This window comes from Caretta caretta, chromosome 1 (assembly GCF_965140235.1).
Source record: "Caretta caretta isolate rCarCar2 chromosome 1, rCarCar1.hap1, whole genome shotgun sequence".
Classification (NCBI taxonomy): Eukaryota; Metazoa; Chordata; order Testudines; family Cheloniidae; genus Caretta; species Caretta caretta.
This window is the reverse complement of record NC_134206.1, coordinates 310,245,815-310,271,861: the sequence shown is the minus strand read 5'-3', so window position 1 is coordinate 310,271,861 and position 26,047 is coordinate 310,245,815. Positions and strand designations below refer to the sequence as shown.

Below are 26,047 nucleotides of genomic sequence, written 5' to 3'. Positions count from 1 at the left end.
CCTGAATTAGTAATTTCACGTAAAAATCAGGATTATGGAATCTCTGCTCCTCCTGTCACACACCAACCTCTATTGAGAATCAATGTCACACATCAAACATTCCAGACAACTTGCTCAAATTAGGCAGAAAGTGAGGATTCCAGAAAGAGAAGCCAATTCACAATCAATGTAACATGAACAATTACCTCCTTGAAAAATGGAAAAACACGTGTGGGGAGAAAATAAACCTCAAAAAGGTGATCTCTACATTCTGAGGAGAGGCAGGCAGGCAAGTGAGATCCTGCAAGATATCTGCAGAGAGGCAGAATGATAAGGCAAGTTATTTTACAGTTCTCTAAAGAGACCATCTGGGCAGGATTTTCTCTCCCAGAGAGCAAGCAGATCAAAATATATCCCCACACCTCCATGAGTAAAGCATGTGTCAGTGCCAAAAGTGAAGTGTTTTGTCTGTTGTTTATATATAAAATATAATACAATATAATGAAGAGGAGTAAGATGCATATTGTAAGCTCTTAGGAACGGGCACCATCTTTTTGTTATGTATTTGAACAGTGCCCAGCACAATGGGTACCTGATCCATGTTGCTACTGCACTACAAATAATAATCAATCAACTTACAATTTCAGGCTGAAAAACACAATATTCAAGCCTGCACAAAGACCCATGCAAGTATGGGATATCCCAATATAAAATACATCCCTCTTCTAGAGATGGGAGTTTTGAGGGGCTTATAATCACATTTTCTATTTTTACGTTTTTCTCTTCCCTGCTGCTGCATGAAAGAACAAAAGAGAAAATTGTCTGTACAAGGAAATATGTAAACTATGTTGAAATTAAACAATCTGACACAAATACAGACACTCTCTTTCAGTTATATGTCTTAGGTAAAGAACTTTTTTGACAGAGTATGATTATTAAATTCAGCAATGAGTTTCTGTGCTGCTTCTTCAAGAGGCATAGCACAGAACTCCTAGCCCAGAGGGAGGTGGGGCTAATGTAGTTTTAAGCCATCTGTGTTCTCTCAATCCTGAACCGACACAATCCCTGGAGGCCTGTCTAGGTTACGGCAGCCTCCTAGGCTTTTCTATGTGTTGAAGTGCTGCCTGGACCTGGAATCTCCACAGTGTTATGTTCTGTGTCCCTGCTCCGGATACTTCCCTCTTGTCTGCAGCCACGCCCCCATGACACTCTCACCTCAAACGCTTAAGTCATATGGCCAAATACTGTAATGCTTATGTTCCAATCCACAGAAAGAAGTCCTCTTATAGGCTCATCTTACATATGATGGAATTTGGAGGAAAGATAACTCCTTCAACTAGGCTTTTGGGGCTGTATGTGAAGGAATGGCTTATATAAATTATATTCTTCAAACACACATTTCCAGTGACAGATTAATTCTGAGGTTTTATTCTTTTCCAACAAAGTATGCAAAGCATCAATATCAACATCTGAGATTTTTTTTTTTTAAATGTTAACACCTAATACAATTCCAATTTAAAGGATTACTTGCACAAAAAAATAAACACATTTGGTATAAAAAATTTATCACTTTAACACCCTTTTTCTTATGATCTGCACCCTGTTTGGTGCAGAGACATATAAAGACTAATGGCACAAATTTGTTTTTACTCTACAGGAGTTTGTTTCTTATGTACCCAAGTACTCTAGAGGACACCAGCCCGCTTTATACAAGAACCATTTTCTTCAGCCTGCTGAATTTAGTTTCACAAAGAAACAAAGCTATAAAGGCATTTTAAAAACAACTGCCTTATATTCTTTTTAGATACACTGACTTTTTGCTCCATTTATATACATACTGTTATATAACAGCTCTTGAGTACAGTACATGCAGCAGAATATGCCTGTTCAATATAAAACATACTTAAAATCTTCTCTTGTTAGAATTCTTTGAAGACTGAATTATTGTAGAATGCCCACTGCTCTGAGAAAATGGTTTGAGAGTACAAATGTCTGCATATGTTGGCCACTGGAACAATCCAAGGCTAACTGGAGTAATATTTATAGCACATCAGTAGTGCATAAATAATTTACTTACAATATTAAAACACAACTAGCAAAACTAATAGTTCAAGATCTTATGATTGCTATATTAATCCTTCTTTAAGTGGTTGCAAAATGTGATTTGTTAAAGTCCTCTATAAAATCTTTAGGATGTCATTTGTTTTCCAAATGAAGAAACTTATTTATGTCTACTGCCTCTTCTCTTCATTGCAGCAGTACACTGTGGACAGTACCATTTCCCTTTTGGTGCCTCTGTCAATCCAACACAGCCATAATGGAACCACTCTATTGGGCACTATAAAACAAATAGACAGAGAAACTTTTATTGCACCTGTGGCAAGAAATGGATATTTATGAAAATGAAGTCTGCAAAATGACATCCTGTCCTCATAACAAAGTCACTAGTGACAATAAGAAGGGCAAAAACAAGAGAGGTGAATGAAAAAACTTCACTTCCTAATGTGCACTTCCAATAATAAATACAAAAGATGACAGAAAATTTGAACCACCACACCTGGACCCATGCACCTAGAAAAAGGTAAAAATTTAAACCATGCTTAGAAAGTGCATTTTAAACAATCAAGCTACATGTTAAAGCATGGTTGAAATCATATGATTTATCACCTTTTATAAAGGTCTGGGGAGTAAATGAGCTATCTTCGTTTTTTTAAAAAAAAAAAGTTGAACTGGAATAGCTTACATGACATCAATAAGTAAAACAGCACTACGCTAGAACGATATAAGGGGAGTTGTTTAAATATGCAGAATCTGACAACTCCTAAGAGAAACTAATACAAAAACACAGTTAAAAAGGAGTACACAGTGACTGCACTGGCATACACATTTACTCACATTATACATTTAAAAAAACAAGCACACTGAATTTCTACTTATGTCTGAGGCTATGTCCATGTGGCCGTGCAGTTAACTATTGGGGTGTAAACTAGCATGCTGTGCTGTAACTCCACCATGTGGATGGTAGAGGTGAGAAGCACAAGATATCTAGTTTGCATTAATATAGTCCTCTTTAAACAGCGCTACATTAACACAAACTAGGTACCTCTTACTTCATGCCTGTGGCATCCACATAGGGGAGTTACAGTACAGTACGCTAGCACGGGCTGCAGTTCACAATCCTGAAGTCCAAACTGTGGGCCATGCAGACTACCCTTTACATTGTGATCAAACATATCATTCACACTGCTTTTATATTACCTGTGAATTTGCACTATTACCTGCCCCAATTTCTACTGTGCTAATCTCTTGATTTTGCTTTATTTATTCTTGAACCTCTGAGCTCTCTGGCATAGTTGTGTAATGACACACATGAAATACAAGTGGTAGCAACAGTGAGGTAGCCAAGTGTGTAATCTCTCCATTCCCTCTTAGCAATTATTCTCTCCATGATTGCCCATTTTCTCTCTCTCTCACACACACACACACCTGCTTACCAAATGTCTACAGGACCAAGACACAAACCATGGAGAACATGAGCCAGATAGAATGCAGACTAGAACTTGCATTCTGGTCACTGGCTGCTACAAGTTCTATCACAAGTCCCTTTCAAGAAGTTTTGCTGGTTCTTACTGTCCCTCACCCAATTTTTTTCTTTTCCAAAACAGATTCTTGAAAAATTACTGAGAGTTTTATCAGTTTTCATTTTAAACTGAAAACTGGAATATACAAGTCATTTTAGCCAGAGGAAAAAACTAATAAAAACTACTTTTAGTGCATGTGCACAATAGTAAACAAAACAAATTCTCATCCCCCAAGTCTTTAGCATTTTGCTACTTACATCTTGGTTATCACAGCCCACCATTTCGCCATAGGACACCTAGTTCAAGGATAAAATTCAAGCTATTAATATAGTAAATAATCAGCATCTTCAATTACTGAATAATTCTATGGCAGTTTTCCTATATAAGCTCTGAAATAAACAGGATACTGACAACCTATATGTTGCAATGACATTTATTTTCAACACTAGATTATTTAAAAGAGAAATAAATATTGAAGTCCAATTTGCTTGTCTTTATGCAGAAAGACAGTGAAGTTCATGCAGGTCTCAAGTTGGACATGAAGGGCCAGCACTCAGTGCTGAGCGCTTCTAACATCTGCCTGAAACCTCAATAACATCCATTCCACATTTGTTTATGATCAGTTTCCACCTTCAGATTCAAGAATTTCAAACAGTATCAAATGGCACACTTGTATAAAAAACAAAAACAACCAAAATGTTTTCATTGGAATTTATAACGTTTTAGACGCATAACTAATCAATCTTCGGTTGTATAAAAACTCGCTTCTCTGAAATACAGATATGCTTGGACCATAGTCCCAGTTCTACCTCCACAACCTTCCCTCTTATTTTAAGTAAGAATGGACTTCGCAATCTCATAGAAATCATCCAAAAACCTGAAAACAAAACTGATCAAATACGAGGGAAATTTACCTGCAAAAATTGCTTAATGTTCCAAACTAGTAAACATAGTGTATTTAAACAAATTCAGCATGTAAAATTAAGTCCTTCCTATAAAAAAGGGGCATGTGTGTAAAAAGGCAGCTTGACCAAGTTTTTGATGTTTCCATTAGTAAAGCATCTAGAGAGCTTCACACATGAGAACAGTCACAAAACAATATTTATAAGCAATAAATACTAGTGATTCAACTCCATTATTCATGTCACTAATGAGTGTATATTGACAGTTAAGAATTCCAGGGCTAGAATACTGTTTCAGAAGCTTAAAAGAAAAATACCCAAAAAGCTACCTATCCACAATATCTTCAAACCCCATCAAAGCAGATGTCTACACTGCCCATGGGGATGACTAAAAAATTGAAAAAAAGGGACAGGTTTTAAAATTTTGTCCTTGTATGGTTGAATATATCTGCCATCTCAAAATACTACATGGCCATTACTAACTACCTACTGTCATTGTGATTTAGTTTATACTTTTTTTTCCTGACAACCTGAAGCAGGGGTAAACTGATATTGGCTATTCCAAATAAGCAGTGTACCTACATATACATATACTCAGTTGCACTTTCGTTTTGTTTTAATTATAGTACACAGTATGATTTTGAGCAAGATACAACAAATATGTATTCATTGTACTTTTAAAACAACAACCAAGCACACAAAGTGATACAAAGATCTGAACTGAGATCCATCAATTAACTGAAACTATACAAGTTTCACACTTTACAAACTAACGCTTATGGGTTGAAAGGCTGAATTATAATGAAGCAGCACATCTGTTGAGGTGCTGCTGAGTTTGAGACTCCTACATACAGAGCACTTACCTGATTACAAATGCAGTAACGTGGCTCATTTGGATCATAGGTCCAATCAACTTGGTTATTAGAATCAGACTCTGGTATTGCTGCTGTTTGCTGAGATAGTTCTTGTGCTAAAGCAGATGATGAAGAACATGACGACAGAGATGAAGATGACGACGAAGATGAGGACTGCTGGCTTGAAGACTTATTGTTGTTTCTGAAAAATGAATAAATATACTAAATACTTTCTGAAGTAAGACCTGTTCACTCTACTGCCAACTCAATGAAATATGAGGAAACAAGGCTCAGGAAAGTGCTGGAACGAATCTTTGATGAGGTGCCCAAATGCTATAGTAATCAAGTGTCATTCTCGAACAGATTGTATTCAGCAACTAGTGTGAATTCAGATGGATATGTTGCTTCTCTTTGCCAGACAATAAGAGCGACTTTGTATTCTGGTATCCTTACAAGATGGGGGCCTATTATTCCAATTGATGGAATTTAATATGTTAAAGCTGCCAAATACAACTGACTCATACTTCATAATCACTGCACCGATGGCCTTCATAGGTCAATGTAAACAATACACGTTGTTAATACACAAGTAACCAATGAAATAAATGGGAATTTGTATATAAATTAATCTATATTGCACATGTAATCTTTAACAAAGAGCTGATTTTTGAATAGTCATCTTTACATCCATTCCCCGAAATAAAACCAACAATCTACAACAAGCAGAAAAGTGTAAGCTCTTTGAAGATAAGAAAACTGTTACTTAGACTGAGAATTGTAAACTGAGCAGTATTTGTGTGCTAACTCATTCCAAGGCACATCACAAAAAGAGAATTGCAATGTCAAAAGATAACAAATTTAGCAGAGAGCATGTTTAGGTACAAGTTAACAAACAGCCTGAACTACCAAGATCTCATTTTAACTCACCGATGATCTGAGACCCCTGGTTCAATTCCCCCAGCTGCCTAATGAGGAGAAGGGATTTGAACATGGGTTTCCCACCTCTCAGGTGAGTGCCCTAACCACTGGACTGCAGAATCACTCTCACTCTCAACCTGTCCAAATACTTATTTAAATATTTATAAACAGTGGAACAGCTTCAACAGGAGAGACTAAGCACGTCCCATAATCCAGTGATTAGGGTACTCACTGGCCAGATAGCAAACATGTTCAAATCCATTCTCATCAAGCAGAGGGAGGAACTGAACTGGGGTCTCCTAAATCTCAGGTGAATAACCAAACCATTGGGATAAATATTATAAAAGGGAAGTGCTGCTCCTTCTGCCCCCCACATCCCCTGGTTGTTTTATGGGGCATTAGGTGTGCTTTAAGAATGCTCCACCGGTGAGACATGCCTATCTTCACCTGATTTAAGGATAGCACTGGGGCTTAGGCATTATACAGGTGCCTGGACACCTAAACTGATGCACTGTGCACATGCCCAGTGGCAGAAAGTAGGCAGTTGAGAACTTCTACAGTGAAAAGTTTAGACATCTTAGGCATCTCTAGTGCTAAGCAGCAGCTGAACAGGGATTTTGTCAGATGTGCCAAAATTTAGGCATTTAAGTCCTTTCTGGATCTGGGCCCTACATTTTAGTATTCTTCCCCCCCATCATCTAAACTAGGGGTCTCAAACACGTGGCCCGCGGAGCTTTATGCTGCGGCCCACCAAGCTCCCTGGCCCTCCCTCCCCCAGTTATTTCCTGTGGCCACCAAGCTCCCCTCCCCTGCTGCCCCCCCCAGCGCGCTCCTGCTCCTCTACCTCGTGCATCCCTGTTCCTCTACCTACCTCCAGGCGCTTCCCGCCGCCAAACAGCTGTTTGGCAGCACTTAGTTTCCAGGAGGGAGGGGGGAGGAGCAGGGAGCTGCATGCTCAGGGGAGGAGCTGGAGAAGAGGCGGGGCAGTAGCAGGGATTTGGGGAAGGGGTTGGAATAGAGGTGGAGAGGGGGCAGAGTTGGGGTGGGGACTTTGGGGAAGGGGCTGGAATGGGGGCGGGGAAGGAGTGGGATGAGGCAGGGCCTCATGGACAGGGTGGAGTGGGGCCAGGGGCAGCAGGGGGAAGTGTCAGTGATGCGGCCCTCGGGCCAATGTATTAGACTTCATGCGGCCCTCCTGGTAATTTGAGCTTGGGATCCCTGATATAAACTGACAGACAACATGCTAAACATAGCTGAACAAAATAGAACATACTTGCTTTTTCGACCACTCCGTGAATCTGTGGTTGATGAACTTAATGTTTGTGTTAATGTAGATGCCAGAGCCGATGATGAATATCCAGTTGAGTCTCTGGATAATGAAAATTCTCTCCCTAGTTGAAAGTCATTGTTCTTAAAGGCTTCATAACTGGCTTTTAAGCTGGATGTTCTTCTTCCTTCCTTCATCTAAAGGAAACACTGATATCAGAATAAAGTATACTATACATTTCCTATAGAAATCATCATGCTATGAACTACTAGCTGTGCAAATATTTTTATTTAAAATTGTAGCTACTATCCAGTTTACATTATGGTAGAAGCAGCCTAATGAAAAAAAGCCCACACCAAACCCCCCTTTCCTGCAAGTCTTATGTCATGAAACCACAACATAAAGGGAAGCACAACATTATGAGAAGTCAACTGAAAAAGTGATCATGAGAATTCAAATTATAAAAAAGCATAAGCCTTTCTCCATAACCAACATTGAATGGCAACTTTCTTAAGATATTTTATGGGGAGGGGTTACCTGTGCTGTGGCTTGCACTGCTTGAGCTGCTGCCATGGTAATAGCACCAGCTCCAGATCCTGAAGATAATGAGCCCAGGTTATAGGATGCCAGTGGCTGAGAAGAGTTTGCATTGTATGCATTGTTGGAAGAGGATGATGAATTACTGTTTCGACACCCTGGATGAACAAAACACATTTATGAAATTTAAAGTGAAACTAAAAATAGCTTTACATTTAGTAAGCAGAAAAAGTTACAAACAACAATCAAAGATTAGAAAGGTCTCTTAATTTATAACAATGCTATAGGAAGGGCTGGTCACGACACATTGCTTATTACTGCCACGCATAACAGCCAGTTTGATTTACCATCTTTGTTTGCCCCCTCATTGCATATCAAGACAATGTGGTCTTGTGGAAGGGATTGTGCCTCATGTCAATCCTCACTAATCTCTCCAGTTAAGAAGCAGCGGCTGCTCTTTAATCTGAGTCCAGTGCAGTCTTTTGGTTGTAATTTTGATGGCTACAATGCACATCCTCAAAAAAGTGCAATTTAATACTACTGTGACAACCATTTCTTAACAGCAAAATAAATCATATATCCAAGAAGATAAGGACTAGAACTTTAACACAATACCTGATTGCAGTTGTGAATTAATCGCTTTGTAAAGAAAGTGCAGTTTCCTAATATTTAGCTAGCATACACTTTACCTAAAGTAGCAGGGCATTTAAAAAAAAGTAATAAATGACCATGAATAGTGGACTATTGAAAATAGCAAAGCACTAAATACTCAAGTTACCAAAGAGTCAGAGACACCACAAACCTCACTTACAAGTAAGTAAAAGTAGTCCATATTTACAAATCAGCCTCTTTCCCTTGAAATAATGTCACCAAGACCACAGTTTCCCTACAGCCCATCAGCAGGCTTGATAAGTGTTATTCACAAAACCAGGCTCAGTTTACAAGACAACAGAGCTCAAATTAAAGGAGATAAAAGGAGACGCAGCAATGAAATTGATCTGATGTTTTGCATAGGACTCAAAACAGTTCAGTTAGAGCTTAATTTGATTACTGTGCTGACTTCTCCACCCCAAGGAAAAAGGGACTGTGAATGCATGCATCTCGAAAATGAACAGAAATTCAGAAAAATTTTGAAGTTACAGTATACATGTAGCTTCCTTTCCTCTACATTAAAATATCTGACAATCCAACAAAAGGATTCTTTCTTCACTGCTGCTAAATAGCAGGTCTGACCTGCTTCCTAACAGCTGTGGTCCAACCTCCTCCCCACCACTTTGAAAGTAAAAATAGTAAAATAATTTTTTCCTCAAAGTGAGAAAAATTTAATTTTTGTGAATACACAATTATAATTTGAAATTTTTACTGTCCCTCCTCCAAGAGGTACAATAAAATAGAATTTGGCATTTAGATTACCTGGTGTATTTTCTTTAGAGGCATCTGAAGTGAGGGTAGACAAAAGAGCTTCAGATTTGAACTTCTTTTCAGGAACATGATCTGTTGTACTATGGTGAGAAGATGGATTATGCTTTCTTTCTGTATGAAAAAAACAAACGTAATGTTTACTAGATTTTAAAGTGAATGTAGTACTCAAGAAAGCGAAGAATTCAATAGCCTTTACCATAACCTGGAAAGAATAAACAGGTACTATAACCATACAGCTCTATTAACTGACTTCAGTCCCAACAGAAAAACCCTGACATTTCATTCTTGGGCCTCCCTTGAACAAATACTAACAACACTAAGTTGTGCCAAATGCTGGTGGGGTTTTTGAAATGTAGGCAAACAAGGGTTATGAGGAGAACTCAGGAAATACCTAATTCTGAATAAAATGTTATACATTTGAAATATTTCACCAACACATGTAGTAAAACTGAAGATGAAATGTTCAATTCCAGAAACTTACTCTCTACTGGAGTGTGCGAATGGGCATGATGGTTATTCACTGGCTGTGATGGTGTATCCAGTTCCAGAGAACCTAATATACAATTACAAAAGCAGGACAATTTAAATGCCAACCTCGAAACAATGCAGTGTAGTTAACTTTAATCTTTCAAGTCATCTTCACTTTTAGATACAAAATCCATCTTTAAGATCTGTACAATACAAAGAATAAATCCACAAAAACAGTTGTACTCGTTTTAGCCAGGAATCCTAGAGAAGGAGTTGGACTTCAAAGCACTGTCTATGCAGCTATTTTTAGAGCACCAGAGCAAGCCCCACCAGCACAAGTCTGTTGATCCAAACTGGGAGGCGTTTCCACTCGCTCCAAAACGCTGAATAGACAACCCTCAATGTATCCTCAGTGTTAAGTGAAGCTGAGACACCAAGGGACTGATCCAAGCCCATTGAAACCAAAGGGAACCTTTCCACTAACTACAATGAGTTTCAGATCAGGCCTCAGAAGTTGGAAGACTCAGATATACCATTTTACTATGCTTTACTTGCTGGTTTGCTCTGAGATAGTTTTATGCTCGATCATGGATTTTTTATTTGTGGTAGATTTTTTACAAAAAGATAGGACCTTAGAAACAACATTTTTCACCGTGTGTCCAAGAGGTCTCAATCCATTAAAAACCACTCAAAACTCAAAATCTCTACTGAACTGGATAAGCACTAGGACACAACTGCATTTTTAAGGCAAACCTTCAGCTATTATCTGCTTTTGGCTAGAAAAGAAAGACAGATCCAAAAAAGGAAGAATTTCCAAGTTCAGGGAATTACTAAAGGATGCAGAACCTATATTTAAGAGTCAAAGTTTCTTGTAGCACTAGACTTCAAGGAGGCCAATGGATCAAGCGACAGGGGAGGCTTTAATGACAAAGCAATTGTTAAGACAATATACAAAATAAAAAACATTTGTGTTCAAATTTATTCAACATTATTTTGGATGGGCTGAAACCTATTCATCCTATCAATGTTAATTATGACTTTAACTTTATCTTATTTAGTTTATCTAATTACAGGACAACAGATTAGATTGTGAAAAGTTTTCTAAATAATCCAAGAAAAGAATTATAGTTCAATAATTACTCTACCACTTCCACCACTTTTTTTTTTTTTTTAAATGTAGATACTTGGGAATGAACACAGAAGTGCTCAGATGACTGAGACAAGAATTCATTTTAACAGGACGGGACTAAGCATCAAGGTTACATTTTGAGGATATTCTTGGTGTTCTAGCATTACTCATGTTATGGACTAGCTCAGTGCCTGCCCTCTTGTGAACACTCAATTATACATATTTATTCTTTGGTCACTAAAATACTAGAACCTTTGACATTTCCTTTTTGAAAACTTGGTAAAAAAGTTGAGCTATACAACCTGCCAAAGCACATTTTCATTTCTAAATATTTAATATTCAGTTTTGTCATGAGTAACAGAAAGCTCATCTTCCTAATCCCTCTCTCGTCTGACTTAAGTTGCTATCTTACTAGTCCTAGGATTGAAGGAAGCAGATGTTGAATCATTGTTACTCAATTAAAACAGTAATTTTCCTATAAGATTTACTTGAGTTGTATTTAGTCACTTAAGATGTTATACACATTGTCCTACTGCAAGCTAAACAAAACAATTATATTTTTCTGTAACTGTCAAATTGTTTCCAAAAATATAGAAAACGGGTTTACTGTTTGTTAAGCATTTGATTGCGACAAATCTAGCAAAAAGCATAATGTATCAACATAAAGGATTAAGTCCAGCCAAGGAAAAAAGTAAAGTTACTTGTTCAAAGACAGACTGGAGCTTAAATTTGATAATCAAAGAAAATTATTATATATATTTTTTTGTACAATAGTTACCCAAGTGCACTCTGTAAAATGCTTTTTGGGTCATAACAACTTTGAGGAAACCCGGAGAAGAAATTTAGCCAACCAGATATTTCTTTTAAGCACTCCTATTGCCATTCAGCACCCTCTACAAAAACTGGACATAATGTTAGTTTTCGTTTTAATCTTTGGGTCACATGCACTAGTCAGTCAATGCATCCAGGGTTTTAAGTACAGGTGAGCAGCTTGTTTGATATGCAGTAAATAAGTTACACTTCACTTGTCCAGAGCAGGTTTTGATTGGCCTGAGCTTCTGGACAGTAGGATTTTCTAGAATGATCAGTTTTTTAAAACTTAAATTAAGAACACATTTGATTTACACAGCAAATATAAATTTTCAGTTGTGCAAGATTACATGTTATTATAATTCTTATTTATGTCTGATTCATATTACCTGATATATTAATAAATAATGCCTTAGCTTAACTTGATTTGGACCTAGTTATATAAGAAACTAAGCACCTTCTAGTTCTCAGATAACTAAAATAGTAATATAGGGGGCAATGCCTAAGCATATAAAGATGTTTTAAAAAATTAGATATATTTTAAAAAGAGTTTCACTCCGTAACAAAGCATTTAAGTTTAAATTCAAAACAGATATTGGAAACAAGCAAAAACAAACTGCTAACTTTTAGCAAAATCTTCTTTTGACACACAAAATGTTACTTTCTTCAAAAGATAATGGAGTATACTTACGTCTTTCTAGTATTTCTGTAATCCCAGCATTATCTGCCTCAAGTTCCATTTTAAATTTAGCTAATTCTTGGTCCAACTTTCTCAAGTGCCGGTCTACCTGTTTTAAAGCAGATCAATGATGACCTCCAAAACTTGAAACTATTTAACTGTGATAAAACTCTACAACCCTTCAGAGGATTTAAGAGTTTTGAATATTTAATGAGATGCATTAGAAGAATGAAGTTTGACAGACTTCAGTGATGCAGGGACTTACAAGAGGAAACTGCATAATACAATGCCTTCAAAAAAAACATTAAACTTAAAAACTGTCTTCCATCTGTAATCATACAACAGAACTAACAATGTATGTCACTATATTAGCAGATCAAAGCTATTTTAGCAATTATCAACTCACCAAGATAGTTTAAGATCATAAACCCATTAACAAACAGCAAAGACAAAGGCAGACAAGAAATCATTAAGTGCCTTTGTAACATATTGTACAGGTTTTCAGTTTATTTTGTACCCCCATGGAATATATAATAAGATTATTTAAGACTCTGCCAGCCCACACATTAAAAAGCCACTTATCTGATGTTTCCTCATCTTCCCCATATTATTCTGTTAATACAGTTAGGATCTTAAATTATTTTGTATTTAAAGAGTATAAGTTCAACATTACAGCAATAATTAAAGGTTTGACTTGTGCACACATGCAATGAAAATTCATTTATGCATTTCAAAAAAAAAGAAAAAAAGAGAGCGCGCACGCAACACAGTCCATCATTCACCGACACCACTATACTTTTTGCATAAAACAGAACAAAACATTTTAAACGAAGTGGAAACATGGATGTTTAAGTTTTAACTGTGACTTTCACTTTTTAAAACAAGTTTAGTTTATCTTTCATACATTACTATGGTAACAACTTTTTGTTAATATTTCTGTAATGTAATGGTTCCCCATATAACAAAGTTTAGAATTTCTTAAGACAACTGTGTTATTCACTTTAATCCTTTTGTTTACTTACCAAGTCATAAATCTGATTTGCCAATTGTACCTTCTCATCTGCATCTTCCAAAGCTTTATAGTAATCCTGTTAAGAGATTTTTGGTAACATGATCAAAATAACTTGAGTGGTTCTTTTATGAATAATTACTGAATTCCTCATTTTGATTTATATATTTCATAGTGAATTACAAATCCGATATAATTTACTGCTTAGCCTTTAAAAAATATTCTATAAAGACAAATCTCTCAATGATTAATTCACCTACATTTTTAAGTGATACCTACTTGACATTTTTTATCTTTTCTAGAGCAAAAACAGAACCAGAGTATGAAAAGTGCTGATGTATTCTCCCTGCTATATTTATGGTCTCATTACACAAGTTAGTTTGCTGTAAGAAAGGAAACTGGGCCTACTTGTTCCACTCTATATTAACACATACATAAACTGATAGAATGAGCTAATAACCAGCATGTTAAATTGTGTGCCACTTCAAAAGGAGCTTTAAAAAAAAAAAGAATACTTATCACTCATTGTAGATTGCTGATTGGCCCTCTAAAATAAATATGCTCCACTCCCTAGTCATTCAAAAAGCAAACTAAATATAGCTTTGAAGGGAGTTAAGTTCAGCACTGAAGCCCGTTCTACACTAGTTAGGGTGACGCAAGGCACCTATGTTGACCTAACTCTGTAAGCTACACTAAAATGTTGCTCCCGACGATGTAACTCACCCACTACACCAACTGAGTAACTCTACCTCCCGGAAAGGCACGGCGCTTAGGTCCATGTAGTTAGTCCAACGCAGTGTCGGCACTGCATTACTTACATCGACTTTAGTGGCCTCCAGGAAGTGTCCCACAATGCCCCACCCATGACCAATATGGTCACTGTTTAGAATTTTGCTGCCCAGAAGCCAGTACAGAGGTACATGACCCTCCCCTTTTAAAGCGCTACAAATTTTTTAAATCCCATTTCCGGTTTACTCCATGTGGAGAGCTCATCTAGCAATTGCCCAGCTGAACATGCTGGCTACACACTGCAAACACACTCCTGTCTGGAGTTCACAGGAGATGGTAGATCTCCAGAGGCTGTGCAGGCACAGCTCCGATCCAGCCATAGAAATGCCGTATATCTATGATCAGATTGCTCGGGGCACGGAGGAGAAGGGATACAAGAGGGGCCTGCAGCAGTGCCGCATGAAAGCCAAGGAGCTGCGGCAGGTGTACCAGAAGGCAAGGGGGGCTAAGTCGCTCTGGTGTGGCGCCAAAGACATGCCACTTTTACAAAGAGCTGCTTGCCATCTTTGGTGGAGACTGATATCATTCACAGATAACAGCAATAGGTGCATGTGCAATGTTATATTACTATAGACTCATTACAAGGTTGCCATAAACATACAGCTAAGGATAGCCTAGAATTCCTCCTTACCTGTAAGGGGTTAAGAAGCTCAAATAGCCTGGTTGGCACCTGACCAACAGGACCAATGGGGAAAGAATATATTTTCGAATCTTGGGAGGGGGGGGAAGGTTTAGTTTGTGCTCTTTGTTTTGTGTGGGGGTTCTCTCTTGGGACTGAGAGTGGCCAGCAGAAATCTATCTTCTCCAACCCATCCCAATCCAAGTCTCCAATATTGCAACCAGTACAGATAAGCCAGGCAAGATGGATTAGTTTCTCTCTTATTTTTCTTGTGAATTTTCCCTGTGCTAAGAGGGAGGTTGATTCCTGTTTTCTATAACTTTAAGGTTTTGCCCAGAGGGAAATAGTCTGTGTTTTGTATCCGAATACCCTGTAAAGTATTTTCCATGCTGATTTTACAGAGATGATTTTTACCTTTTTTTTTTTTTTTTTTTTTATAAAAACCTTCCTTTAGGAACCTGACTGATTTTTCCATTGTTCCAAGACCCAGGGGTTTGGGTCTTTGATCATTTTGTAACCAAGTGGCTAGGATATTATTCTCAAGCCTCCCCAGGAAGTGGGTGTAAGGGCTTGGGGGAAGTGCTGTGGGAAGAGGAACTCCAAGTGGTCCTTTTCCCTGGTTCTTTGTTAAATCACTTGGTGGTGGCGGCAGCATTACTTAAACCCAAGGTACCAGGGAGAATTTGTGCCTGGCGAGTTTTTAACCTAAGCTGGTAGAAATAAGTTTAGGGGGTCTTTCATGCGGGTCCCCACGTCTGAACCCTAGAGTTCAGAGTGGGGAGGGAACCTGACCGTTCATACCAGAGTGCAAAAAAACCCAAACCAAAACAAAAATAATAAAAAAAAATGAAAAAACAAAAAACCACAAAATAACGCCAGGCAGAGCAACCTACAGCAATACACACTACTGTGGCTCACTATTAAAATGGTCTTTCAAAGCCTCCCTGAGCCATATAGCAGCTCCCTGTTGAGCTCTTCTTATAGCCCTGGTATCTGGCTGTTCAAAACTAACAGACAGCCACTCCACCTCTGCCCTTCACCCCAGCAGAAACTTTTCTCCCTTTGCTTCACAGTAGACAGCTATAATCGAGATTTTTTTTCACTAAGGTCTAATCTCTTGAGTAGACAATACCAGCCAAAAGGCCGAATACACATTCAACAGTGATTCTACATCTGCTAAGCCTCTAGTTGAAGCACTCTCAGCTGCTGTCGAGGTGGCCAGCATACAGCTTCATGAGCCATGGGAGCAAGGGTTAGGCTGGATCTCCCAGGGTCGCTATTGGCATTTAAACATCCCCAGTGGTAATCCTCTGGTCCGGAAAGAAAGACCCTGTTTGCAGCTTTCTGAGCAGGCCTGTGTTCTTAAACATGCGTGCTTCATGTACCTTCTCTGACCAGCCTGTGTCGATGTTGGTAAAACATCCCTGGTGATCCACTAATGCTTGCAGTACGATAGAAAAATAGTTCTTTCTGTTGATGTACTCTGTGGCAAGGTGGTCCAGTGCCAAAATAGGGATATGAATACCATCTATCGCCTAACCACAGTTCAGGAACTTCATTGCTGCAAAACTATCCACTATGTCCTGCAAATTGCCCAGAGTCAGAACGATGCGATTAACACACACTTAACAATAGCATCACAGCAACCCCCATGTGGATTTCCCGACTCCGAACTGATTCCTGACTGACGGGTAGCAATTGGACGTTGCCAACTTTCACACAGCTATCACCCCTCCCTTCTCCACTATCAGTGCAGCTCTCATTCTGGCATTGCTGCGCCAGAGGCTGGGGCAAGCTCCGCACACACTTCCAGGAATGTAGTCTTGCACAGCCAAAAGTTCTTCAGCCACTGCTCATTGTCCCATGCCTACATAACGATGCGATCCCACCAGTTAGAGCTTGTTTCTTGGGCCCAAAACTGGTGCTCCACTGTCTGCAGTTCCTCCATGAGTGCTAACAACAACCTTGAATTGTGTCTTTCTATGTCCCACAACAAGCTAGCCTCCAAGTAATCGTCATGTTTCCCACAGCTCCACTGGCAGATCTGCAAATACTGCAGGATCAGGCTTGTGCTCACAATGCTCACCACAATAGTGCAGAGCTGTGCAGATCCGTGCTTCTTACAGAGAAGACAGACAGGCGGGTTTGAGGGGCTTTTGAAAGCGGCACAAAATATTATGGGATGCAAATAAAATTACGGAATGGAGAGACATGCATCATGGAACGTTGAAACCATGTTCCCAGTCACCCCTGCATGATTTGTTTACGCCAAGGAGGCACTACAAACCTTTCCCAAAGCATCCTGCGCTAGATGTTGGCAACTTCCACAGTGGGATAGCTACCCATGTTGCTCTGCTCTCTGCATCGATGCAAACGCTACTAGTGAGGACGTGCACGCCGACACAAGGAACATAGTGTGGACATGCAAAAACGATTTAATTACTGCCTCAGCTGTATGTCGATGTAACTTAGGTCAACTTAATTTTGTACTGTAGACTTGCCATGAGGCCCTGTCTATAGTAGACAACTCCACTGATTTAACTAAATACATCTAAAACTGATCTGGTCAAACTGGTATAAACCCCTAAAAACAGACACTTAAAATTTGTTTAAGCCTTGCTTATCAAGTTAGCTGTATGTTTAAATTGATGTGTCTTAACCTGGTACAAATCCCTGTGTAAACTAGACAGATTTAAAAATCTATGTTTGTTAAACTAGTGCAACTTTCTAGCACAAATATTTAGCTGCCCTCCTTTGCAAAAAGGTCCAAGGGAGAATGAAAACTATCCTGCTTAGCTGAACATACTAGGTGAAGTCTTGGCCCCACTGAAGTTAATGGGAAAACTTCCACTAACTTCAATGGAATCAAGTTTTCACCCCATTATAAAGGATTCCATTCATGTTAGTTAAGGAACAAAGAAAATTCAAAAGACCTTTAGCTTCCTGATATCAGATGAATGTAGTCTCGTTACATATTTACAGTTGGGTTTTTTGGTACAATACCTATCTAAACCACTCAAGCTGACATTCTCACTCCACCTGTACAAAAAGCTTAGAACCAAACCACCACTAAGGCCTGGTCCACATCTAAAAATTACACTGACCTAACTACATCACTCTGAGCTGTGAAAAAATGTCATTTGGTGAGGACCAGACACAAGATCCATGGGAGAAAAATCTTATGGACCTCAGGTCATCCAGGGCTGTGAGTGGGTTATGTTTTCATAATCTTGATCCCTGACTGATTACTGATAAATTGAGTTTCATACTGGGGATCCTTGTGCAACCTAATTAGGTCAACTTAACCGTCACTGTGGTGCAGTTAGGTCGACAGAAGAACTCAGGTGGATTACCTATGCGGATGGAAACACCCCTTCTGTGGATATAAGACGCACCTACACTAGTGGCACACCTGGAGCACCGCAGGTCTGCAGTACAGACATGGCCTCAGTGTTCCAACTCCACAAGCTGAAACTCAATTTATCTGTAATCGGTTGGGACTCATCGTGATTTGAACATGGAAGCATAGCCCACCACAGCACCAGATGACCTAAGGTCCAGAAAAAATTCCCCCCAATGGATCCTGGGTCTGGTCCCTTCAGACTACTTTCTGGATAAAGCATCATCCTATATCAATTCAGCTTCATCTAGAGGTTGGCAAAAAATACAACCCACTGTATGGAATACCTACACTTTTCAGAGTAGCAACCGTGTTAGTCTGTATTCGCAAAAAGAAAATGAGGACTTGTGGCACCTTAGAGACTAACCATCTTATTAGAGCATAAGCTTTCGTGAGCTACAGCTCACTTCATCAGATGCATAAAAGTGGAAAAATGCAGTGAGGATATTTTTTATACATACAGACCATGAAAAAACGGGTGTTTATCACTTCAAAAGGTTTTCTCTCCCCCCACCCCACTCTCCTGCTGGTAATAGCTTATCTAAAGTGATCACTCTCCTTACAATGTGTATGATAATCAAGGTGGACCATTTCCAGCATAAATCCAGGGTTTAACAGGAACCGGGGGAGTTGGGGGGGGGGAGGGAGGGAGGATAAGGAAAAAACAAGGGGAAATAGGTTACCTTGCATAATGACTTAGCCACTCCCAGTCTCTATTCAAACCTCAGTTAATTGTATCTAATTTGCAAATGAATTCCAATTCAGCAGTCTCTCGCTGGAGTCTGGTTTTGAAGTTTTTCTGTTGTAATATCGCAACTTTCATGTCTGTAATCGCGTGACCAGAGAGATTGAAGTATTCTCCGACTGGTTTATGAATGTTATAATTCTTGATATCTGATTTGTGTCCATTTATTCTTTTACACAGAGACTGTCCAGTTTGTCCAATGTACATGGCAGAGGGGCATTGACAACTGATGTTATTCAGGGGTGGAGTAAAAGTGATGAAACCACCTTACATAAGAGTTTCTGAAGAATCTAAGGGAAGATGCTTCTAAGGCTCAGCACAATTCCCTCCAAAGAAAGTCACGGCATTTATTCTGTTTTATCCCTTACACGTATGGGAGCGGGGGGCGAGATGATGTTGCTCTTGTTATTACTGATCACCCTATCACTGACCTGACTGACGTCACTTCATATTTCTAGCATTTCAAACGAACACTACACTGTACTGACAAAAAAAAATTGGAGGAAAGCTTCTCGATTAGTGCTAATTTTCCTTTTTTCAGTAAGTGCAATTTGGCAGACTCAAAGCCTAATTCAGGTCACAGTTCTCAACAGTTTACAGTCAAAATTAATATTAAAACTACCAATCTCTGAGTTATATATTTTTTTAAAACATGACCCACTCCTGTAGTGTACTTACCTTTTTGATTGACGTCATTTGTTCTTCTCTCCATTCAGGTTTGTTTTTCTTTGCATTCATAAAAAATTCATTTACTCTTTGTTCTAGTTGATCCATTGCATCTGCAGCACACAGAAGATTAAAAGAGTGTTACCATCTCACATATACAAATGCTGTGTATTTTGAACAGGGTGGTGGGTTTTTCCTTAAACCAAGAAGAATTGGCGGCATGTTTTATCAAAACTACTAGAGAAAAAACAAGCAGCTGAGCGAGGGAGAGAATTATTTACCTTGCAATTCTGCTTCTTGGAAGTCATTTGGGTAGGATTCTCACTCCAGGATATTGTGCTCTCCAGCATGAGACAAGCAGGGCTCCAAGTTCTAAAGGTTTTTTTGGTCCCTAAGACCAGTGGCAGCAAGCTGAAGCAAGCCCCAAACTCCTCACCCAGCTTTAAACTGCTGACCTTGGAACTTTCCAGCCAATTACAATTTGAGCAGGAAACAAAGTATCCTCCTAAGAAATAAAGTCAGATAGAAAACCAAATAATTTAAAAATGAGTGCCTCAAAAAGGTAGAGCAATAAACAGAGAAGAGAAAAACCCATCACCTTCATATCAAATTCCCCTCCAACTATGTGAGGAAGTGGGAAACTATGTGAAAGTCCTGCCAGAATGGTATCCTCAATGAAGTAGAATTGCAAAGTAATTCCCCATTCTTGCCAGATACCACCTGAGGAAGGATTCGGACTTATGTGAGATCTACAGCTTGAGAGACATCACAAAAGGAAAAACTAAAGCCACTAATTCCACAGCCGTCAGCATGAACAAGGAAAATGCCTTGTTTGGTTCATTTCTTAAAACAAGGAATGGAAATCTCCCAAAAGCAACAAGCTTAATACTTCAGCCCGAGGTAGTGTTTAAACAAAAAAAAATTTTTTCAAAAGCATGTGATCAGCTGAAATAGGGAACATCCCCCACCAAAAAAAAAAAAAAACAACACAAATCAAGAGGGCAAGAAAAGTTAAGCTTTCCTTATTTTGGAATTAGATTCTGCAAGTCCTAGAGACCGAAAGGCCAAATCCAAGTTACAGTATTTGGTAAAATGTATGGAACAAGGACAATGACTACTTTGCACATGATCTGAGATAGAAACGTTTTCAGGTGCAACAGCTGAGGTCACCCTGCCTCAATAACATGAACCCTGAACACACACTTCCAGTTTCAGGCCAGCCACTTGACACCATTGCAAAATATGATCTCACATCTCCAATTGCTGGTATTGTGCAGAAAATGGAGTAAAATAAAATATGAAGTGGAACCGGCTTTCTAAGGGATTTAGTCACTCCACGTAAACCCACGAGAGATCTTTTGGCATCAAGCATATAGAAAAGAGCCTCACCAAGATGGGAACGAGCCCTGGAAACAGTGCTGGAAAGATGAGAGGCTCATCAGTATAGAGCTTTGACAAAACCTCAGAAAGGAGTCTCACATGAGTCTATAGCACAACCTTCTAAAATTTGGGGTCAGGTATTCCAGTCACTAAAGCCTGAAGCTTGCTCACTTTATGGACTGATTACATGAAGGAAAGTCAACTTTCATGTAATTAACCTAGACTCACATGTACACATCAATGGTACACTGATGGTTCAAGAGGAAATTTCATCAGCTTTTTTCAGACCTACTTTAAGGAGGTCCCGAAGAGTGTCAAGCCCTGCAAGAAAACCTGAAAAGCGGCTGCAGAGACAGCCAACTTTTTAAAGGTTGTGGCTCTTCTCCTGGGCAAAGGATTTTACCAGGGCAGAGGCATTTTCCAGATATTGGCCTTTGGCTATATAGGCCTGGTAATCCAAGACCTGAAGGGTTGAAGTTAAAGACTTTAAACACTTCACTTGAACAAATTCCCATGCTGAGTCTCAGGAGACTGGTCACCATTCTGTTGTTCTTTGCTCTGGCCATGACTGTGATGGGCGAAACAGCCAGCCATGTTATACTTTTCCATGACTACCTAGTAATGAGAGGTCAAAGATATGGTGCAAGAGTAATTTTAACTCTAACAGAAGGGGGTTCCTGGCCCAGGTATCTTGTAAATTTCTAAGCCAGCACCAACTCAAGTCAGTTGACTTACACAACTGTTTTAAAAGTTTTGGGAATGTGGGACCCTCACATTGAATCACTGTCTTGCCGCATCCCAACAGTCCTCTGGTTTATCTGTGGTGTCCAACTTGCAGCCATGATCACAAGCAGCTGGACTGGAAGAGATAAAAAGAGTGCCTGGAATTTCCACAATGCTTTCGAAGGCTTTGACACCTACTGCACAAGAATCACTGGGGTAACCAAGGTCTGGGTCAAAGCTTTTTCTGTTGACTCCCAGGACACTGGAGCTGATCTTGATGTAAAAAATGCTCTGTGTGAAGAGATTCATCAGCTTCCCTAAGCAGCACCTGATCATGAATGGAAAAGAGATATTTGTGGTCTCAATTTGAAGCTGCCCAAGTCAAAGGGCTGCTGGTTTTCTCTCGGTGCTACCTACTGACATTTTAAGGAGAAGCAACGCCTTACTTAACAAGCCATAATTCAGTACCAATGACATCAAGCCATGAAGCTGAGACAGCACTAAGGCTGAGACACAGGTCAGATCACGTCCCTGGTTTTAGAGGGCTGGTTCAGCATGCTTCAACAGAGACTGTGAAACTGATCAACCAGACTCACCAGGCAACATGAAGTCCCAATGCTCACAGATCAACACTGGCTCAGGCTTTTACTTCAAAAGCCTATGATCTGACCTATTGCTAGACTTACGGAAGTCTTCAGGGTTGTGCCTCAAAGTGGCGTTCCCCATACATGAGTTCACTGGATTACATCTGCAAACAGATCTAACACCTCTACACTGCATGCCCAAACCACTTTACTTGCTCATCCATTACAGACTGTCTCAAGGATGTATTCTGATGCTACCGAGTTGTCTTCCTCCCTGTCTGAGGAATCATCAGACAACATATGGAAAATCAAAGTAAAATTATTTAAAAGTACAATGCTTCACAGCTTAGCGTCTGAAGTCACAAAGGCTTTGTGAAGAACTATGCCAAAGCAGAGACCTAATCATGGGCAGAAATCTCTCTGTGGTATCCTGTCACAGAAGCCCTACAAGCAACAAGAGGTCAAGGGAGTCCAAAAGGTATGGGTCCTGAAAACAAAAAAAAGTAGGGCTGTCAATTAATCGCAGTTAACTCATGCGATTAACTCACAAAAATTAATCGTGATTAATCACAGTTTTAATTGCACTGTTAAGCAATACCAATTGAAATGTATTAAATATTTTGGATATTTTTCTACATTTTCATATATATTGTATTCTGTGTTGTAATTGAAATCAATGTGTATATTCTTTTTATTACAAATATTTGCACTGTAAAAATGATAAACAAAAGAAATAGTATTTTTCAATTCACCTCACACAAGTACTGTAGTAAAATCTCTTTGCCATGATAGTACAACTTACAAATGTAGATTTTTCCCCCCTTATATAACTGCACTCGAAAACAAAACAATGTAAAACTTCAGAGCCTACAACTCCACTCAGTCCTACTTCTTGTTCAGCCAATCACTAAGACAAACATTTATGGAAGATAATGCTGCCCTCTTCTTATGTACAATGTCACCTGAAATTGAGAACAGGCATTCTTACAGCACTGTTGTAGCTGGCATCGCAAGATATTTACATGACAGATGTGCTAAAGATTCACATGCCCCTTCATGCTTTGGCCACCATTCCAGAGGACAGACTTCCATGCTGACGACGCTTATTAAAAAATGAGTTAATTAAATTTGTGACTGAACTCCTTGGGGGAGAATTGTATGTCCCCTGCTTTGTTTTACCTGCATTCTGCCATATATTTCATATTATAGCAGTCACGGATAATGACCTAGCACGTGTTGTTCATTTTAAGAATGAACAACTTTCACTGCAGATTTTGACAAAAGGCAAAGAAGGTATCAATGTGAAATTTCTAAAGATAGTTACAGCACTTGACCCAAGGTTTAAGAATCCGAAGTGCCTTCCAAAATCTGAGAGGGACGAGGTGTGGAGCATGCTTTCAGAAGTCTTAGAAGAGCAACACCCCAATGCAGAAACTATAGAACCCAAACCACAAAAAAAGAAAATCAACCTTCTGCTGGTGGCATTTGACTCAGATAATGAAAATGAACATGCGTCAGTCTGCACTGCTTTGGATTGTTATTGAGTAGAACCATCATCAACATGGACGTATGTGCCCTGGAATAGTGGTTGAAGCAGAAAGGGACATAAGAATCTTTAGCGCATGTGGCACGTAAATATCTTGCGATGCCGGCTAGAGCAGTGCCATGTGAACACCTATTCTCACTGTCAGGTGACACTGTAAAAAGAAGCGGGCAGCATTATCTCCTGCAAATGTACACAAACTTGTTTGATTGACTGGCTGAACAAGAAGTAGTACTGAGTGGACTTGCAGGCTCTAAAATTTTACATTGTTTTATTTTTGAATTCAGTTTTTTTGGTACAAAATTCTACATTTGTAAGTTTAACTTGCATAAAAAAAGAGTTTGCACTACAATACTTGCATTAGGTGAATTGAAAAATACTGTTTCTTTTGTTTTTTTACAGTGCAAATACCAGTAATAAAAATAAATATAAAATGAGCATTGTGCACTTCATATTTTGTGTTGTAAATGAGGTCACTATATTTGAAAAAAATTAATAAATGGTATTCTATTATTAACAGTGCAATTAATCAATCGCTTGACAGCCCTAAAAACAAGTAAATAGAATGACTGAGCCATAAGTGGACAGCAAAAAGGAATACCAAGAGGATACTTAAAGAAGGGTGAACGCCTTACAAAGCACAGGTAGGGTACCAGCAGAAGTGGAAGGGGACTTGCAGGGAGCTCCTTCACCAAGCGGGCCAGGAGGAGAGGTTTCAGAGGCGGCACCCAGCCTCCTACGGGGGGGAGCAGCTGAAGCTCCAGCCCGCTGCCAGGGACTTGAGGGCCAGAAATGCAGTTTGGGAAGTGCCACCTTGCCTTGCCCTAGGGAGCAGCACAAGACCCAGCAATGAAACTCCTACCCACTGTCATTGCCGTAGGGCCTCGGCAGACCCGAATTCAACCCGGTGTCATTTCAACGCACCCGGCGCTCCCCAGCTCAGGGTCACGAAGCAGCCGGGGACGGAAGGGAAACAGCTCGGCACGTTTCCGCCCAGCACGCTCCGCCCCTCGCTGCGTGAGGAGCCCCGGCTGCTCCCCAGCCCCGCACAGACCCTGCGCCGCGCGGGCTCCCGTCCCGCAGCGCCCGCCGGCCGCGAGAGTCCCCGGGGCCAGGCCCGCAGCGCGCTCCCCGCCCCGGCTCAGCCCCCGCGGTGCCCGCCCGGGGCGCTCCCGGCAGCGGCAGGCGAGGGGAGCGGATGCGAGTCGCGCTGCCACCGGCGGCCCGCAACGCCTGGGGCTGAGCGCGCGGGGCCGCGTCCGCCCCCGCCGGCGGGGTGGGCGGGAGGTGGGCGGGGCTCACGTACTCTGCACCTGCAGATCCATCTCGCGCATCTCAGTGAACCTGTCGCGCAGATCCATGGGTAGCTGCTCGATCACTGCGGGGACACAGAGGGGAGGGGGGAGAGAGGAGTCAATCACCGCCATGGGAGGGGGAGGGGGAGCCCCCGCGCCACCGCCCCCCCCGCTCCGCTCGGCCACCCGGCCGGCCGGGACCCCCGCCCCGCGCACACTCACTCTCCAGATAGTCCTCCAGGTACAGCATGGCGGCGGCGAGGCCAGCGCTAAGGGGCTTCTCGCTAACGGGGGATCGTCCCTTCCAATATGGCGCCGCCGCCAACAACACCAGCAGCTCGACTCGGCGAAAACAACATTGGCGGGGGACGGGGCTCGCTCCGGCCCTGCGCCGATTGGCTGCCTGCGCCTCTGACGTCCGCCGCCCGCCCGCACCACCCTGGGAAACGTAGTTGCCGTGTGAAGGAGTGGGCAGGGACTACATGTCCCACAATGCACCGCCAGCAGCAGCTGCCCCGCCCCTCCTCCCGGCGGAGACGGGCTCGCTCTTGGGTTGAGGGGCGGGGCCAATCAGAAGTTCCACCGCCTTGAAGGAGGCTGGTGGGACCAGATGCGCGTGGCGCGCCTCCCTCAAGCCCTGGGGAGCTTTGCAGGGGTTGCCACTGCCCCAGCACCGCGTCCCCCTGCGCTCAGCCCCGGCCCAGGCGCGCTGTCACGCCCCATCCTTCTGCAGGCACCCCAGCCTGGT

The 26,047-nt window shown here is 40.7% G+C and overlaps 1 protein-coding gene across 4 annotated transcripts; it reads right to left on the bottom strand.

The window, feature by feature from the left end:
* Window positions 1-1,377: 1,377 nt before the first annotated feature.
* Window positions 1,378-25,681, bottom strand: ING3 (inhibitor of growth family member 3). Of its 4 annotated transcripts, none has more exons than XM_048836178.2 (12): window positions 25,522-25,681; window positions 25,311-25,382; window positions 19,787-19,887; window positions 13,569-13,634; window positions 12,559-12,655; window positions 9,942-10,013; window positions 9,452-9,571; window positions 8,039-8,196; window positions 7,508-7,698; window positions 5,326-5,518; window positions 3,818-3,856; window positions 1,378-2,317 (listed from the first exon to the last, which is right to left on the bottom strand). In XM_048836178.2, the coding sequence occupies exons 1-12, from the start codon at window positions 25,547-25,549 to the stop codon at window positions 2,201-2,203; spliced, it is 1,254 nt and encodes a 417-aa protein (XP_048692135.1). In that variant the 5' UTR covers window positions 25,550-25,681; the 3' UTR covers window positions 1,378-2,200. The 4 variants fall into 4 exon arrangements, with proteins under 4 accessions (XP_048692135.1, XP_048692137.1, XP_074980545.1 ...); XM_048836180.2 differs by having other exon boundaries at window positions 25,318-25,382; window positions 25,522-25,669; XM_075124444.1 differs by lacking the exons at window positions 25,311-25,382; window positions 25,522-25,681 and adding exons at window positions 20,056-20,279; window positions 24,929-24,945.
* Window positions 25,682-26,047: the final 366 nt, after the last annotated feature.

Bases quoted from the DNA above. Each gene is read 5' to 3' on its own strand.
- ING3 (XM_048836178.2), bottom strand. From the start codon at position 25,549: ATGCTGTACCTGGAGGACTATCTGGAGA. The intron at 9,572-9,941 runs GTAAGTTTCTGG...TTTTTCATACAG, and splicing joins TTCGCACACTCCAGTAGAGA to AAAGAAAGCATAATCCATCT. The intron at 5,519-7,507 runs GTATGTTCTATT...TTCATTTTTCAG, and splicing joins CGGAGTGGTCGAAAAAGCAA to AAACAACAATAAGTCTTCAA.